Below are 17,551 nucleotides of genomic sequence, written 5' to 3' on the forward strand. Positions count from 1 at the left end.
GGAATTCAGAATCAATCATGTTATCTTGATGCAGTGGTTCAAAGATCAACAAATCTTCAGAACAGAGGCAATATCAATCTATTATCAGAATCTTATAAATACTGAAGAACAACACCTTCTATTTCATATTAATCAATTATCTGATTGTGGCTTCTCTGTGACATCTCAAATACTGCACAATTTTGTATTTGAAATCATCAAAATGTAAGTAGAAATCAACTGAATGTCTTGCATTTATGGGTGATATAAAGTAAAGATTCAGACGGTGAGTACGCGGCCGCATCCGGCCTCGCCCTCGCGCCGCTTCCCGAATGGGCCTGGCGTGCCGCCGTCGACCCCGCCCATTGGCCGCCTCGAACCTGCCGTCGCCCGTTCGGGTTTGGCGCCGCTCGAGCTCGCCGCTTTGAGTTACATCATCGATCTGTCCCGGGAGCCTATATAAGATCGCTCCTCTTCCCTCTTCGACCACGCACCTTCCACCTTCTCAATATTTTCCCTCCCTCGCCTCGCTCCTCCCCTTCGCCCTTCCCCTTTGCCCTTGCCGCTTCCCCCCTTTCGCCCTCCCACAGCCTGCTGCCGAGCTTCCTTCCCGAACCGTTTCGCCCTCGCGGCTCCTGTCCCCCACTCCCTCCCCGCAAACGAAATCCCTTCTAGGCTCCCCGTCAGCGCCCGCCTTTCCCCCTATTTTCTCTCTTCTTGGAAGGACCGCGTCAATCTAAAGATTACATTTACACAACACACACACCGCCTCTGCTTGGGGACAACAGGCTTTACTCTCTGAATATTTTCCCTCGCTCCCTTTGTGTCTCTCATGTCCACCTGCGAGGGGCTTCCTCCGAGTCTCGTGCGATAACATCCCCATTTCCTCGCATTCCTTCTTCTAGCTCTCTTTCCGTTCGAGCTCCAATTTCGGCACATGCACTATATACTATTGACCAATGGCAGAAATCCCTCACGTCGGCGAAACCCGAAGTTGCTTGGATCGAACATCCCGCCAGCGGTGTAGCGACACTCGGCTGGACACTGGGATGTAACATGGGAGGCGTGTTCCTACAATTGCGGGTGCATGCTCGTTGTGCTCTTGGCCAATGGTGACCAATGGCAAAAATCCCTCATGCCGGCGAAACCCGAGATTACGTGGATCCAACGAGCCCCGCTTCCCTGCGACGTAGCGAGATTACAAGGAACGCGATAGAACACTATGAGGTGACATGGGAAGGGTGTGGACACAAAATGCCGCCTTGGCTGAGCCTCCGGCTGGTATCGATAGTTGCATTGGCTCCTCTGAAATGTTGGCCGTGGATCCTTGTATCCAAGCCCGGTATCCCGTCTTCGCATTGCCTGCCACGCCCAGGCCCACGATTCTGTTGATTGGCGAGGGATGTCGGCAAACCTGACGCTGAGTTGTTTGCAGCTGAAGGGGTGAGGGAACTGGGGGCGCAGTGATCGTGTGACGATGACACGGGGCCTCCTGCATAATCCAAGGGCGTGGGCACAGCGCATGTGCCTGTTATTCCGTACCTAATTCGTCGACGATTCTACGTCCCCATGACCAATCTGTGTTCATCCTCGTAGATAACGCCAGCTTGCCTCGCTCGTTTCCGGGTGTGTGCTCGATGGTGACCTTTTGATGGTCCTTAAGCTCCGGCCTGATCAATGGCGTGGTCCGGAGGAACCCTGGCTCGATGTTGCATTCGCGTGTTGCATGGCGATCGGCTACTGTTTTGCGGGTGGTTCCCGGTGTTGAAGTGAGGAGGCGAGGCGTTTTCTGAAGATGCTGGGGTGTATCCATGAGGCTTTCGTAAACTTTGGGAGCTCTGCCGATGGAGGAGCTTTTCCAGTTGTCGCTCTATAAAAGCGCCGGATTTTCCCCTCCCAAAAGCACCGATCGCAGAACGAGAATCAAGGCTTCCCCGAAACCAAAATCAGAGAGCAAAGCCATGGCCGCAGTCACCATGGACAAGATCCAATTCTATCAACCTCCAAATCCCATGAGTGCCACCAAGTCACAAAGCCCGAACCTGCCCGCCATCTCCACACCCCCCAAACCCCCAGCACGTAGACCCAATCCCACCGCCGACGCTTTCACTTCCCTATTCTCTCCCTCACAGCAGCTCAGACACCCTTTGCCCCCCCGCCTAATCCCCTCTGCCACACCTCCCATCTCTTCTCGCCCTGCAAGCCAACTGTCCCAGCCCCCCGAAACTCCAGTAAATGACTTTGACAGAATTTTGGAGGAGATCTCGTCGGACGACGGGAGCCGACCACTTGGCGGGGACGGGAGAAATGCCGACGAGCGCGCCACCATCCCCTCCGGATCGAATCTGAGCGGTTTTGCCAGCGACCGCCTTGGCATGCCTGTGGAGGCGGATACGGCTGCGGAAAATGCCACTGAAGCCGGCCTTCGCGCATGCCGGTTGGGTGGAAGTAAAGGTCCGTCTTGAGACTCGTTCACGATATGTCTTTTCGACCCGCTAACCTCGGCCCTATTTCAGATGGCCCCATCGTGGTAGATGTGGTAGATGGATCGATGGAGATAGTCCACGGTGATGAACCCACAGGCGAGTCTGCAGGTGGACAGACTTCCCCGCCACCGCTGCCTGCCCGCGAGGCGCCCACCGATCATGGTGACGAGCTAGACGGGGTGGCGGATGGTGGTAGATCCTCATTCACTCCCCGAGAAGTTCCAGGTCAGCTTTTCAGCAGCTTCAATTACCGTCCCGCGTTCTCCCGCTGATTTTCTACTACATGCAGAAACCCCTCCCCCTCTTACCATGGACGAAGGGGGCGCTTCCGCCGGCGCACCCCACGACGACGTCTCTCCACATCCAGGCAGTCGGCGTCAAATCTCAGCTGGCCATGCCCGTGCGACACAGGAGGAGTGGCGGGTCAAAAAGATACTGGATTCCCGGATCCACGTGCGGAAGGGCAAGCCAATTTTGGAGTACCGTGTTGCATGGCAGTCTACGTGGCAACCGCGGAGCGATTTGATCCCGGGCTGCGAGGAGCTGGTCAAAGAATTCCATGCAGAGTGGAAGGACGAGCGGCCTTCACTTACTACTCTGACGGGCCACATGCGTTTCAAGCAGAAAAGGAGATCGCGCAGGGACAGTGGACGCAAGAACGCAAGATTGTAAAATGAATCGGTTAGAATCTTTGTCTGTGTAACATGCCAATATCCATTTCGGTTCTGATTTGTTCCGTACTTTGCCTGTCTTGATTGTCCTCTCGTTTGCTTTGGATCTCTTTGTTTGAACTTTGCTTGCTTGGCATATTTGGTCTATCATGCCTACGCCCATGGTATGGTACTTTCTTTGGGTGTGTTCCTTTTTTGTGTCTTTGTTTGTTTGCTCTTCCCCCTTTTTTCTTTGTCTCTCACTTTGGTTTTTCTTCGAACCATTTCAGTTGGTCTATTATATCTAGCCCCATCGATTGGAAATTCGTATCTCAAGAGAAACCCCGTCGCGCTCACTTGCAATCATGCCGAATGCCAACCATGGCATGCGAAGACTTTCGTCAACCTCCTCGGACGTCAAAGGCGGCGGCAATACATCTCATCAAGATGAAATCATGGAGATACATAGCGAGGTGCTCAAAATCATTGAAAAACTTGGGCAAATGTCCGCGATACTCGAGACAATAGAACCACAGAACAAAGAACAATATGATGCTGATCTACGGGCCTCTGTGAAAGAAAGTCGGGATGTAGCACATAACATTTGAGTGTTGGTAAGCATTATTTCCATGTCCAGTGGGCTTTATTGCTGACTGTTCACCAAGGTACATCGAGAATGAGTACAACGAATGGAAGGAAGGGGAGTCCAATAATTGGACAATCCCTGTTTATTCATACCTTGCCACGGTTGTTACCCGACCATGTCCACCTGCGATCGAAACGAACGACTCCCTTGTGTGCTCATGGATATAGGTCATATGGCTACTTCTCAGTGGGAGTTCACTATTGTGTCGGCATTTTCCCATAATGTGTGTTAAAAAAGCTTCTAGAATCCGACAGAGCCTTTGGGCTCCGGCCGCCTCTAGGATATTTAGTTGTTCAAACTTATTGGCTGCACGTGTAACGAATAGCAATGTTCACACTTCTCCAGGGATGCTGCTTGCAGCGTTCCAACATAAGTCCCTCCTTCCTGTAGGCGCGGTTTACAGTTTAGCTACAATTCATTCAACTTGTTCCATCTCTGCACTGGATAATGGTCCAATGATACTTCATTCTGGCCCTTCTGTACAAATGAGGAATACGCCTTGTTTGATTTTCTGTCGTACATGTGTTTTTTTTTGTTCCTCTTTGGCAAGGTCAATAATTCATGGAAGTTTAGTTAATCAAGAGTAAAACGATGGCCACAGTTCACAGCGCTTAGTTGTCCAAAAATATTTATCAATGGATGGTTATCCATCGATGTCGTCTGGGGGCGAGGCACAATTAGCGCGATTTTTCTGCCACTCAATTTATGGGTGCAAGTGGCAAGCCGCCAAGACCGCTGAGGGATATATAGAGCCGCACCAACGACCCGCCCACTTCCTCTGTTCTTCTCTGTTTTCAACCTCCTAACAATGGATTCTCTATCCGAATCCATTCATGGAACGGACTGCCGCATTACAAGCCTGCCATCAGAGATCATCACACTGATTCTTAAGAGTCTACCCGACTTTGACACTCTTTTTGCGACGATCCAAACATGTCAATGGCTTCTTTCGGTGTTCACATTCACGAAAGAGACAATTTTAGACTCGGTGTTTTCAAACATAATTCGCGCTGCATTAAAGCACAACCGATCAGGCGATCAAATTTATTGCGCTTTTCACGGGGATAACAAAACTGGATCCCATACTTTTCAAAGCTTGCATCAGGCAACATAAAAACTTCAACATCTTCAACTTCATAGAAATTTTGCTGCCCAATTTTCACCACCGGCAAAAAACAAAATTCTCGCTCCATCTCAGCAGTCGACTTCTGCAGTGACGAGAAGTGACTATGCTCTTGGCCAAGTAGGCCCATCAATTGGTTCCCCAGAGGGAACAGCGTTGGAGGGCGGGTTGTGTATATTGGCATTATTTTTGCATTACAAGAAGGGCCACGATGCGCCATGAGAAGTGGTCAATCCAAGAAACAGGAATTCAACTTCCTCTTTTTGCCTCACACTTGGCGAGTACATTCAATGGTGGAAATATTGGAATTGCTATCTATAGCAGTACATCATGACGCCGGAGGCGCAAGTGCCCGACTCTGCATCCGCATCTTACTATATACGCCCGTCATCCGCACACCCGTCATCCCGTCAACCATTACGCCCGAGAATCGCTGGCTGGTGGCTCAAGATTGAGTTGGCTAGTTTGATTTCAAAGTTGAATTCGCTGGACATTTTATAAAGTGACTTTTTGGCTCAATGGATGCATACGTAGCGAATCTTCTAGAAATTCATGTATTTTCGGTTACAAAGAAAATGATACAGATACAAGTTTTGTAAAGAAGTGTTTTTACAGAAAATACTAACATATCTTTATACTCTAAGATATCAATTCTCTTTTATATTCAAGAAGCTAACCTAGCAAGCCTTGAGTTGTCTCTTGATGGTAAGTTATGCGACTGGGGCATGAAGCCTATGATTGTCACCTGTTGACATTCTGACAATCTTAGTCACAGATTCTTCAGTAGTTACCGACTAGCATACTTATTATTTCCCGTGCTAGGCTGTGTTTGTGAAGTTACCGGATCGGGAGTTTATGACAGTGTGAAATGGCCTTAATATTTGGAATGTGTCCGGGAAAAGTTCAAGCAGTTAAATGCGCCTGAACCTGGAAAGGAACAGGGGGTGAAACACAAAGAGAACAAGGGCTATGAATCAATGAGGAGTGATAGTGGTCCTCCTGCCTTGGCACCAAAGTCTCACCTGCTCATAAGAGGACTCTCATCCCTCTGTTACACTTCATCCTCCTTTGTCTCTTCTTTTCTTTAATTTTCAGTCCTGTTTCTCTCGTCTGGTGTCTCAACCTACACTGGACTTCAATTTGTTCACTTTATCTTGATGTCATTTACTCTAATGGCGCCCTTTCTCCCCGCTGAACTCATCTTGCATATCCTTCAGCATGTACTGGATGTCCCCAGTCTCCTTTCAGCAATCCTGACCTGCAAACACATTTATGCAGTGTTCAAAGCCCATAAAGATCACATCATGGACTCACTCTCTCAGAAAGAATGAGGTGACACACAACTCTATAAACATGTGAATGAGAGAGTGAGGCTGAGTGCACTGTGAAGCGGGTGCAAAGGTGAAAAAGAGGCCTGCAGAGTTCTGACAAGGCTCTTCAGACAACTGGTTTTCATGGTCAACATTATTGATTTCTTCAGAGAGACCACCAGATGGTTCTTTGTGGTCATATGGCAACTGTTTCAATCAGCCAATGCTGAGGAGATACTTATTCCGGTAGTGATGTGCCTTGCCCAAACATTTGTGCAGGTAGAATGGAAACCAGAAGCTGTCAGGCTACTTCAGGCTCTCTGGGGCGGTGAGCCTCCATTTATGTATGGCACTATCTGGGATGGCGAGCCTCCCCCTTCAACGCTGTTCCCTCTGGGGAATCAATTGATGGGCCTACTTGGCCAAGAGCATAGACACTTCTCGTCAATGCAGAAGTCAACTGCTGGGATGAAGTGAGAATTTCATGATTTGCCGGTGGTGAAAATTGGGCAGCAAAATTTCTATGAAGTTGAAGATCTTACTTTGCCTGACGCAGGCTTTGAAAAGTATGAGATCCAGTTTTGTCATCCCCGTGAGAAGCACAATAAATTCCAAAGATGCTATCTTCAACAAAAAAAACAATGAACTTGGCTGGACCCTGTTCCGGTGCTGGTAAAGGTCAGGGAAGAATTCAGTCTCTTTGAAGATGCAGCAGATGATATACCCATACCCCTTCTGATGTGAGGATTGTGGATGATGGTGGAGCCTCATTGACTCCCCGAAAAGTTCCAGGTCTGCTTCCCATCAGTTTCAATTACTGTTCCGCGTTCTCCCGCTGATCTTCATGCAGAAACCCCTCCCTCATTTGCCATGGGCGAAGTGGACTGCCGGCGCACCCCACGACAGTGTCTCTCCACATCCGGGGGGTCGGCCTCAAATGTTGGCTGGCCACGCCGGTGCAACACTGGAGGAGTGGCTGGTCAAAAGGATACTGGATTCCCGGATCCGCGTGCGGAACGGCATGCCACGCACTCTAATGGGCCACATGTGTTTCAAGCAGAAAAGGAGATCGCGCAGGGACGGTGGACCCAAGATTGTAAAATCAATTGGTTAGAAGCTTCGTCTGCGTAACATGTCAATATCAATTTCGGCTCTGATTTGTTCCGTACTTTTCCTGTCTTGATTGTTACTCTGTTTGCTTTGGTTCTCTTTGGTTCTCTTTGTTTGATCTTTGTTTGCTTAGCATATTTCAATCCCGCCCACGAGCTCCATTGACATCGCCTATCACATTCCAGCCGAGGGTCTATCTTGCCTATGTCCCATGGTACAGTATTTATATTGTGTGTGTTTTGTTTGCTCGTCGCCCTCATTTCTTTGTCTCCCACTTTTGTTTTGCTTCGAATCATTTGTATTCGCGTGTTTTGTCTAATTCTAGAGAGAAGTATAAAGACCTCTCTAGTTCTGAATATCAATATTTCTATTCTTAAATCATAATAACTATGCTCTACATTTCAACTGGAAATTCACATCTCAACAGAAACCCTATCCACTCACCACAATGCCAAATGCCATCATGTGAAGATCTACAGCAACCTCCTCCTCAATTGCCAAGGGCGGCGACAATACATCTCTACATAATATAATCATGGAGATCCATAGCCAGGTGCCAGAAATGATTAAAATATTGATGCAAATGACTGCGATACTCGAGATGATAACACCAGGGAGTAAAGAACAGTATGATGCCATTCTACAGGCCTCTGCAACAGAAGATCGGGATGCAGCGTGTTAACAATTGAGTACTGGTAAGCATTATTTCCATGTCCAGTGAGCTTTATTGCTGATCATTCTCCAAGGTACATCAAGAATGAGTACAATGAATGGAAGGAGGGGGAGCTGATGATTGTGTTTGTTCATACCTTGCTACGGTTGTTACCCGACCATGTCCACCTGCGATCGAAACGAACGACTCCCTTGTGTGCTCATGGATATAGATATAGGCCATATGGCTACTTCTCAGTGGGAGTTCACTATTGTGTCAGCATTCTCTCATAATGTGTGTTTAGGCTCCCGGCCGCCTCTAGATATTTAGTTGTTCAAACTTATTTGCTGCAGGTGTAATGAATAGCAATGTTCACACTTCCCCAGAAGACAGAGAATATTTGCTGCTTGCAGCATTCCAATATAAGTCCTTCCTTCCTGTAGGCGCGGTTTACAGTGCTAACTGTTCTGTTTCTATGGAACTTATCATGCTTGCTTTTGCTCTACATAATATCCCTTCCAGCTGTCCTTCTTTGGGGTTTAGCTGTCGGCAGATACATTGATTGCCTATAAAGAATGGCCTTGAGACAATTAAAATACAGGCAAAGGGTTCACCCAGCCACCAAGTCGTAAACTCATTATGTGCCCCAAGTTTGTTGAGCCATCCGCCCTCACCTCATTAACCTCCTCCAAGTCTCAGAGGATTGTGTCTATATATTCACCTGCGCCGCTAAGTTTCATAATCTTTGCAATGGCTCAATGAACATGAGAAAAACGATGGATCTGTCCCCTATGCTATATATCCCGACCGAAGTCTAAGTTTTTCAATCCAATTTTCCACCATCAATGTCAAATGGACTGAGCATAGAACCCTGATGGTTGTGCATTCGCAATGCCGAATGCCAACCATGGCTTGCGAAGCCCTCAACCTCCTCGGACGGCGACAATAGGTCTCAACAAGGCGAAATCATGGCGATCCATAGCCAGGTGCTCGAGATAATTGAAATATTTAAGCGAATGTCCGCGATACTCGAGATGATAGTAAGCTTTATTACTGACTGTTCAGCAAGGTATGTCGAGAATCAGTATAATTGAATGAAATGAATGGGAATTGACATCCAGTTATTGAGATTGTTGGTTCCTTGCCTTGGCTGTCCGTGAGATAAAAATCCGACACGGAAGACAAAGTGACTTTTGCTGAAACCCAATTGTTATTGCTGGTTGATGGTACGAGTTGCTGTTACTGGATTATCATACATATACCTTCTAGTTCTTTCCAGCTGTGTAGTTCTATTCTTAGGTGTAAGATTAAAATTATATGAAATTGACTGGTGAAATAAGATATATTTGAACAGTTCAATCCACAGGCAAAAGGAAGAACAAGTCAGAAGGGCAACAGCTATTTCTCAAAGGCCTGTTTCCAATTCTTCTCAGACGCTACGCTACTCTAGACGTCTGACCCTCTTGTTGTAGAGGTACACCCAGTCAAGCCATTATTATTACAGGGTCGTTTCGGCATGCCCACCTGATGAAGTCGTCTTTTCAAGGGTCCAACCTGCTTTTTCATCGGGCGCCTGTCTATGTCGGACCGGTGAAAGTCTATGATCAGGACCTGGCGCAGCTCGTCATTCCATAACATGTTGGCAGACCGCAGGTCTTTATGAACCACTCCCAGCATGCGGATTTCCTTCTTCGACCTGGAAATCTCACGACTTAGCTCTTCCTTGTCTTTGACGTTCTCTATACTTTCCCCTGCCCAACCCATGAGAAGCATATGGCGGATGTCCCCAGCACCATGGAGGAAAAGGAATAATTTCAAATCAATCGTCCCCAGAAATACAGGGACAGCAGAACCCTGTGCTTTCTGAAGAACCCGGTATATTTCTGCTTCACGTGAGACAACTTTCCATAGTCCGGATGTTGTCCCCTTTCCAACAAGAGTGTAGCCATATGCAGCACAAGTGATCTTGAAGGGTGCACCATACGATCCACAAGTCCCAAATGGTGTGCAGTTATGATCAAGGTCACAATCGAGCTGTTCATTCAGTATTTGCACAAGCTTCCTTGCATTGATACAATGTCGATCATCATTCTGGCCTCGCCGGTGGAGAGAAACATTAGGGCATTGATGGTCCAATTCACCTTCTTGTTGCAAACCCAATAAGCACTGCTGCGTACAGTAACGTGCCGTGGGTTGGCTCTGGCCGCTCGATGGCCTAGGACCTGCTGGGCGCGCCGATGAACGCTGGCTGGGCGGGGAGGACATCACTTGGCTGAAGCCCCGCTTCCGGCCGTGCGCTGCTTGGTTAGATTCGGAGTCGGAAGAATCCATATGATCACTCAAAGGTGAGGTATCCATTGGTGCACAGGTGGTTTGAGATCGGGAAGAAACTCGATGGCCGGGCTGTAATGGAGACGATGGCAGATGTTCAGAGGGTATATAATCTGAGCTTGCATATTCCGATCCTGGAGGAGTTTGTTGCAGCTCATCATTGGGGATTTGTGACTGTGTAAAGTCAAAACTTGTCTTCCATATATGGAGCTGGGATCTTGCAGCATTCCGCCACTTCTGGTCACGGATATCTGAGAGAAAGGACATCAGACAGAGACATAATATTCTGGCAATAGCTGTCTTTGACTGATAAAAGACCCCAGGATTTTCTGAAATCACATCCATGTTTGGTTCACAGAGATAGTAATAGAGCGTACTAGGGTCGTTGTATGGAACACGAAGAAGAACGATAGCAAATCCATTAGTTATGTAGGAGTACTCCAGTCCAGCTTGGATCATGACATGATACTCCTGAACCAAAACTGAGCAAGTCAGCTGTTCCGCATTATATCTCAGCTTTTCATCCTTGTTCAGCTCATCACTCTTGGGGATTGTGTCTGACTGAACAATCTCTTCCCAGAGCTTCATCGATCGAAGACCCGCTCGGAGATTTTCAACTGAGAGCTTGTGTGGCGGCTTATATTCGACTGTTGTAATCAAAGTATTGGTGGAATCATTGATTTGATGAATACAGAATGAATCTGGTTTGGGATGTTTTGTGCTGGATTCATCAAGCAGCTGTACATCTGACTCCTCTGATGTCTGTAGAAGATTTTCATGATTTTCAAACAGGATCCCATCTCCAAGCCGGAATCTCTCTCGGGCATCAGGTATTTTGCATAGCTCGGCTATGATATCATGGACATGATCTTTCACAGTGGTTCGCTTGTAGTGTTCCAGATCCTTTTCACTTTGTAGTTTTCGGCTAGAATATCGCTGATCAAGTTCATTTAGCACAAGAAGAGATGTGAATAGCTGAGGTGCGTCTTGTCCAGCTGGTTGGAGGTAAGTGGAAACTGAATTGTAAATTTCTTGCAGTTGAACTGGACAACTTGACCAAAAATGAAGGTTTGTTGGGCAGTATTTCCCAGTGGGCGGTGGAATACTCTCCTTCGTGGAGCGGGATGGCGTTCCAACCTGCAAAGGCTGGGAGAATGAATCATGACAACCTTTGATAAGCTCTCCGAGTGTTGTCGGCTGGCTGCGCACTTTTTCCTCTGCCTCTCACTCTTCTGCCTGCCTTCGCAACTCTACTTCCCGTGCCTCTCGCTCTTCTGCCTGCCTTCGCAACTCTACTTCCCGTGCCTCTTGTTCTTCTGCCTGCCTTCTCAATTCTTCCGCCTGCCTTCGCAACTCTACTTCCTGTGCCTCTCACTCTTCTGCCTGCCTTCGTTCCGCTTCCGCTCTACGGTAGAGAGACTCGTAATCTGGTGAACTGTTATCGGACATTAGAGAGGGATACAGAGTTATGTCAAAAAGCGGAAGTGGGTACCAGGCATTGACTGGCATAGCGATAGGGCGGCGATAATCCTGAAGTGAACGAGAAACGAGAAATAATGCCAGCCACCTCGCCCAAAATAACACGGATCAACGTTTACCCGCACGTAGAAGACGCGAGCCAACTGGTCGTATCTGACGAAACAGCGAACTGCCCCCCGGTTGACTAACCCGCTCACTAACCTTGTTCTCTGTTGCAAGGTCACGCCGAACTTCTTTTTGGGGTATAGTGTACCTACGGGGAAGGCACATTGCGCCGCATGGCGAAATCAATGACATATGCTAACTTTATGTGATGTCGGAGTCACAAAGTGGGGGAGGGGTTAAAAGCAGGGTTTGGGAGTGCCACGTGATACCCAGAAACAATGGCAGAAAGATTTACCGCCCAATGCCCTTCCAAAATTTTATTTTTGTTTCTCCTGCTGAACCATACATATCAGATTTGACATCATAGTAAGTCAGTGTGATATTCAATATTTATTCTAGTCGCTAACTGATACCAATAATCCTGAAAATAATACCACAAACTTTCGCGCCGCTATCACTACCAGTAAAGCCCAGATAGCTCACTGGGAATAGATGCTGATATATATAAGGAGATTGTTCTTGGCTTCTGGGACTGTTTAGTAAGTGCACGAATTGCAGCTCGCCTAAGGGGGTTCGCGACCCATTCTAAATCTCATTATCTACTGCAGCAAGCCGATTGTACAAAAGGGAAACTTGATGAAGCGTACCTTTTCTACTGCACTTGATCGAATCCTCTCGATGGGTCCCTGGGTACCCGTGTCACGCGTGAATAACGAAAAAGGTCATCCCCGTTGGGTATATATGTGCCCGACGCACGGTTGAAGCTGCTTAATCAAAACCGGCTAAAATATCCGATAGAGAAGCTGGCTACTTCAGGCTATCTGGAACGTATGCAAAAATAATGCCAATATGCGCAGCCCGCCCTCCAACGCTGTTCCCTCTGGGGAACCAATTGATGGGCCTACTTGGCCAAGAGTCACTGCAGAAGTCGACTGCTGAGATGAAACGAGAATTTCTTTTTTTGCCGGTGGTGAAAATTGGGCTGCAAAATTTCTATGAAGTTGAAGATCTTACTTTGCCTGACGCAGGCTTTGAAGAGTATGGGATGATATTTATGGGTAATGTGCTTACGGAAAGGCGTATAAAGATATTCTGGAGATATTCTGGATCAAGTTGACATAGCACATGCAATCGAAATGATAATAATTCATTCTTATCTCAAACACAACACCAACACACTATTTCTGCCTCCTTGGCCGCTTCAAGACATGCGTCTGTTGGGTGAAGGAAGTATTGGGTGTAGCTTCTGATGAGGCTATAAAGCTTGTCTGACTTAGTTGGCCGTCATCCTCCAAAAAGCATGGAGTGTTTGATTGAGAGAGTCCAAGTTCTGACTGAGGAACATCAAAATTTACTCCAGGAGGGATCGCATCAATAGCCGAGTGGATCCTTTTCAGATGATCCGGCGCCCACTTGTCATAAACGTTCCTCGTAAATGTGTAAGCAGTCCACTTCTCTCTGCCGTCCAGCTCCGTAAAGTCAAATGTTCTGATAGGGTGACGGTAGAAGGAAGTCTTGCTTCCCTCAATGACCGCATAATGGCCGTAGATTCTCACTGTCCTGTTGTCGTGTGAGATCGAGAAAGCCAAGATTTCGCGATTGACCTCATCTTCGCGTCCTACAAGTTTAAACAGCTCAATGACACCCCTCACGGCAATGGTCATGCTGTGTGCGTTCTGCCGGTCGGCGATGTCGAGCGCGGCGGTGCCTTTCACCTCACTGGTCAAGAAGGGGAAGTACATGTAGAAGGTGGCCAGGAAGAAGGAGCTGTAGGTATCCGGGTCGTAGCCGAGGAACGGCTCGAACTTATTTAGCTCGTTTTCTGTGAACGCAGACCGGCCGAACCCGACCGCATAATCAGGCTGCGGACGTGGTCCACAGAAGGAAATAGAGGAACCCCATGGTTCATTGACGCTTTCAACCAAACACTCCAGATTCTTAGCGCCACACGTAGCTAATGTCTCCGCCGCAGGCACAATCAACCGAGATATATCTTGAATAACTCTTGATTCATTTTTACTCTGTAGCTTTTGGCAAGCCTTCCGGAATCGGTCATTCTGAAATATCGTGCCTTCGGGAATCGTCTGTTTCTCGTCAAGTAGCATTTTGCAAATCTCCTTGCTTCTTTCCGTTACTTCAAGTTCAGATTCAGCCATGAAGCTGCCTTTGGTGGCAAGGACGGTCTCATAAGTAGCGCTTCTGTATTTGGCGCTCTTTCCATCTCTCGATTCTTGATCAGTTGGTGCGTTAGAGCCTGTAGCAAGACTCGAATTTGAGTTCTTGCGGCGAAGAGAAGCTGTTGACTTTTTTTTGGCAAGAAGGTGGCTCATGCTTTCAATCTGTCCAGGCTGTGCTCTAAAATATTCTTTAGGCCAGCAGTCATTCCTGCACCAATATCTAGTCAGGTCAATCTTCTTCCAGTTGGTAATATGTCGCTTCTCTCCCTCAAGGGGGTCAATAGCTAAGCTCAGTAAAGACAATCGTGGTCGTTTTGAAGAGGAGAGTGTTTGGTCTTCACAAGATCGTTTCTGATTTAGTTTTGTATTCTGTTCTCGGGTCTGGATGCTGGTCGGAGAGTCCTGTAATATCTCCGTTGAATCAGTATCATATCAAAGTGATACAGCCGGAAGAAGCGCACATACAGTTGCAGAGGCGTTTTTACTGCTTAGCCGCACACTCCTGCGGTAGGACTTCGGCTGCTCTTTCTGTGGTTCTCTCTTAACTCGCTTAACTTGTTTCCCTATAACAAGTCAGTCTGGAATACAGTAAAAAGATCTGGAAATTACCTTTGTCTTCAGGTGCAACGCGTTTTCTGGCCACTATCCGCGTTTGACACTCAATTCTGGGCATCATTTGATGATGAACCATTTTGAAAGATGGGAATTGGTGAAGCGTGGTCTTTTAACCGGACGAGGAACGAGTGCGATTTGACCGAAGGTTGGGGGAGCACATGCAGTTTGGGTTGGGTCACAATTGCGTATCAGAGACCACTATATCTGGGCGCAAATGCCTGGGACGGTTGGGATGCCGCTTTTGATTGAAATGCCAACCAATTATAGCCACTGGCCGAAGGTTGCTTCGGTGTTTGGCGGAGGATATCTCTATCAAGAGAAGCGTGGTTGCTGAAAGCTAGGATCCCATATCGGAATCCCAGACAAGGGAATCTGCACCTTTGGCATGCCGCCAAAGCTCTTTTACGCTTGGCCCAGTGAACAACGCACTGATGCCTAACCTGTTGTAGTTTTTGCCGCATGTGATCATCTACTCGAGATTAATAAAACGGTTTTTCCCAACTGTTTTCAACTTTTCCCAACTCTGCTTCACTTTATACTCATTTTGCTTACCATTTTTCAGTTGGTCTAGAGGCGAGAGGGCTTAGTAATCATGCCTCAAGCTCAGTTTTCGGTGGATTCTGCTGTTCGCCGGCTCCGCGAGTTTTCAGAGTTAACAGAACACCGGATGGGCTTGAAACCAAGAGAAGCGAGGCGTGTTCACGCAGCATTTCAGCTGTTGGCTACTGGGCCGCCATCCGATTCAAAACGCACTGCCCAATCGATAGATTATTTTGAGTTTCTCCAGAGGGTCAAAACTCTTACGGGCAATGACGGAATTGTTCTCTGCGCTGCTGGGCTTGGTCCATCGGCCATTGTCAACATGAAGGACGCCGTTCGGGTGTACTTGCCGTCCAAACTGAAACAGGAGTGGGCCGGTTTCAAAATAGGCGTCCTTCAGGCCCTTGCGAAAAATTACGCTGAAGGTAACTTCCACTCCGTCACCTACAGAGAATAAAACTGATCTGTGAAGGGACTAAGCAAGTTTATGGTGGTGTTGACCCAGGCAGTCGAATGTTGCCTCCAATCGAACCACAGATAACTGCAAGTAAGTAAATGAGGCCAACACTATACTGAGTAATAGACGCTAATCAGCTTCCAGCAGCAAATTTTATATCTGGCCCTGAAGAAAACTTAACTACAGTAGCTAACGGCACACTAGCCTCCTTTTCCGGAGACGTCTATGAACTTACAGTCCAAGACGTACAAGGGATAGCGACAATGCCAGATCAGATTACGGGCAAAATTCGGTTGACTGAAACCTATAATCCATATACGCCGTCATTCATCATCATCCCAATCTCCAATGAGCTTACAAATCGATTGATCATAAATCGGCCAAGAGTTATATGATTGTAGTCCAACTACTTAACATTATTCGCAACAGCATATCCTACTCGAATAGATCCTGAAACCCTAAACCACCAACCACTATTCCAAGGGACGATCACCATATGGCCGGCCTCTTCTGTTCCCACCCCGTTGACATAAGAATCGTCCTTCCTTTCAAAGATGCGTATGGCGCCTTGACTTTCGACAACGTCGACAACAACTGCAACAGAATTCTGTGGAGGATCAATTCGGGTCGCCTTCGGAAGGTCAGTCCACGTTATCGAATCGCAATCATCGCAACCTTTCTTGGGAAAACTCAGTACTTCATGTCATTTCCTGTTTCTAGTTTCCTTAGCTTGAATATGTACTTTCTTGATTTCCTCCAAGAGATTATCATCGGTAGAGGATTTCATCCTGATTTTTGTAATATCTTTACTCATAACTGAAGCCTTTACCACCCGGCTGAACAGTGCTGAAATTTCCGTTAAATCAGACTGAGTGTCAACGGATGGCTAATACCGGCGCGAAACCGAAAAGTTGTAGACTATGAAATGCGTTAGCGAGTTGCATCAATGACAGTAGGAGCGTAGAGACAACGTAGATTAGCAGCAAGAACGTACCGGGAAGTTTTGAAATCTGAGCTCCTATATGCGTGATAAGTCTTCAACGGTTTATTGTCAGCCATGCTTTGACCAAGGTCCTGGGATTCGCGATCAACAGTTGGAGCGATGTAAAGGGAGCAGATACAATGAGAGATAAGGTGCTTGCTGGCCACGAGTCAGATGAAGTGAAAATATTTTCGTAAGGAGCGGGGTAGAAGGAGGTCTTACTTGTGTCAGGAACAGATAATACTGTCATGGTCGGGAAAAATGGAAGGCGAAGATATTGCATATACGAGTCAGAGTTAGAAGAGTTGACGAGAATAGCACGACGTGGGGTCGATTAAGGGTGGAATGTATTGTGGCTGCAGCGCCCCCAACAGAAGTCTATTAGGCATCAATGCATCTGGCGAAGGCTGGTCGCAAAAGCACGCTAGTATGCTTGGCATTGGCCGTGCCACTGCCAGCCCAGTTCTGATCAATAGTGCTGCGTTGGGCTGCACATCATCGCTGAGGCGACCCGGTCCTTTGATGCCATTCTTGGGGAGATAACCGAAAAGTAGGTCTGGGATTAGCGCGAAGCGTCCATATAATACATTAGATTCTTGGGGGTTGACCATCTGATGTTGTAAACATGAGGGGAAAATCCGCAATAGTATGAGACTTTAATATAGCCACTGATCGCTTGCAGCAGGGAAACCCCAGGACCCAAATTTCGTAGAGTGCGCGAAGACAATTGATCATTTAGAGAGCTAGCTAGGCTTTTGAGGTCACGTTGACTTGGCAGAGAACAGCCAACACCTTTCTGACCAGCTAAATTTCCAGGCCGCGCCATTTCCCGCATTACTCTTCAAGACAGCTCCCATTCGCCTGGAGGCAGGTTTTCAGGGGCAGACAATTCGGCGTGAGAAGCAAAAA

At 47.5% G+C, this 17,551-nt stretch overlaps 3 protein-coding genes across 3 annotated transcripts; 1 reads left to right on the plus strand and 2 right to left on the minus strand.

Moving 5' to 3' along the window:
- Window positions 1–1,940: 1,940 nt before the first annotated feature.
- HCAG_07591 (predicted protein) lies at window positions 1,941–3,137 on the plus strand (the record flags this gene model as incomplete). The annotated part of the gene is made up of 3 exons (XM_001537232.1): window positions 1,941–2,433; window positions 2,496–2,690; window positions 2,755–3,137. The coding sequence occupies 3 exons, from the start codon at window positions 1,941–1,943 to the stop codon at window positions 3,135–3,137; spliced, it is 1,071 nt and encodes a 356-aa protein (XP_001537282.1).
- A 6,265-nt stretch (window positions 3,138–9,402) lies between these two features.
- Window positions 9,403–11,736, minus strand: HCAG_07592 (conserved hypothetical protein; the record flags this gene model as incomplete). The annotated part of the gene is made up of 3 exons (XM_001537233.1): window positions 9,403–10,538; window positions 10,665–11,212; window positions 11,663–11,736. The coding sequence occupies 3 exons, from the start codon at window positions 11,734–11,736 to the stop codon at window positions 9,403–9,405; spliced, it is 1,758 nt and encodes a 585-aa protein (XP_001537283.1).
- Window positions 11,737–13,049: 1,313 nt separating this feature from the next.
- HCAG_07593 (predicted protein) lies at window positions 13,050–14,724 on the minus strand (the record flags this gene model as incomplete). The annotated part of the gene is made up of 3 exons (XM_001537234.1): window positions 13,050–14,450; window positions 14,514–14,611; window positions 14,658–14,724. The coding sequence occupies 3 exons, from the start codon at window positions 14,722–14,724 to the stop codon at window positions 13,050–13,052; spliced, it is 1,566 nt and encodes a 521-aa protein (XP_001537284.1).
- Window positions 14,725–17,551: the final 2,827 nt, after the last annotated feature.

This window comes from Histoplasma capsulatum, genomic scaffold (genome assembly GCF_000149585.1).
Source record: "Histoplasma capsulatum NAm1 scaffold_9 genomic scaffold, whole genome shotgun sequence".
NCBI classification, from domain to species: domain Eukaryota; kingdom Fungi; phylum Ascomycota; class Eurotiomycetes; order Onygenales; family Ajellomycetaceae; genus Histoplasma; species Histoplasma mississippiense.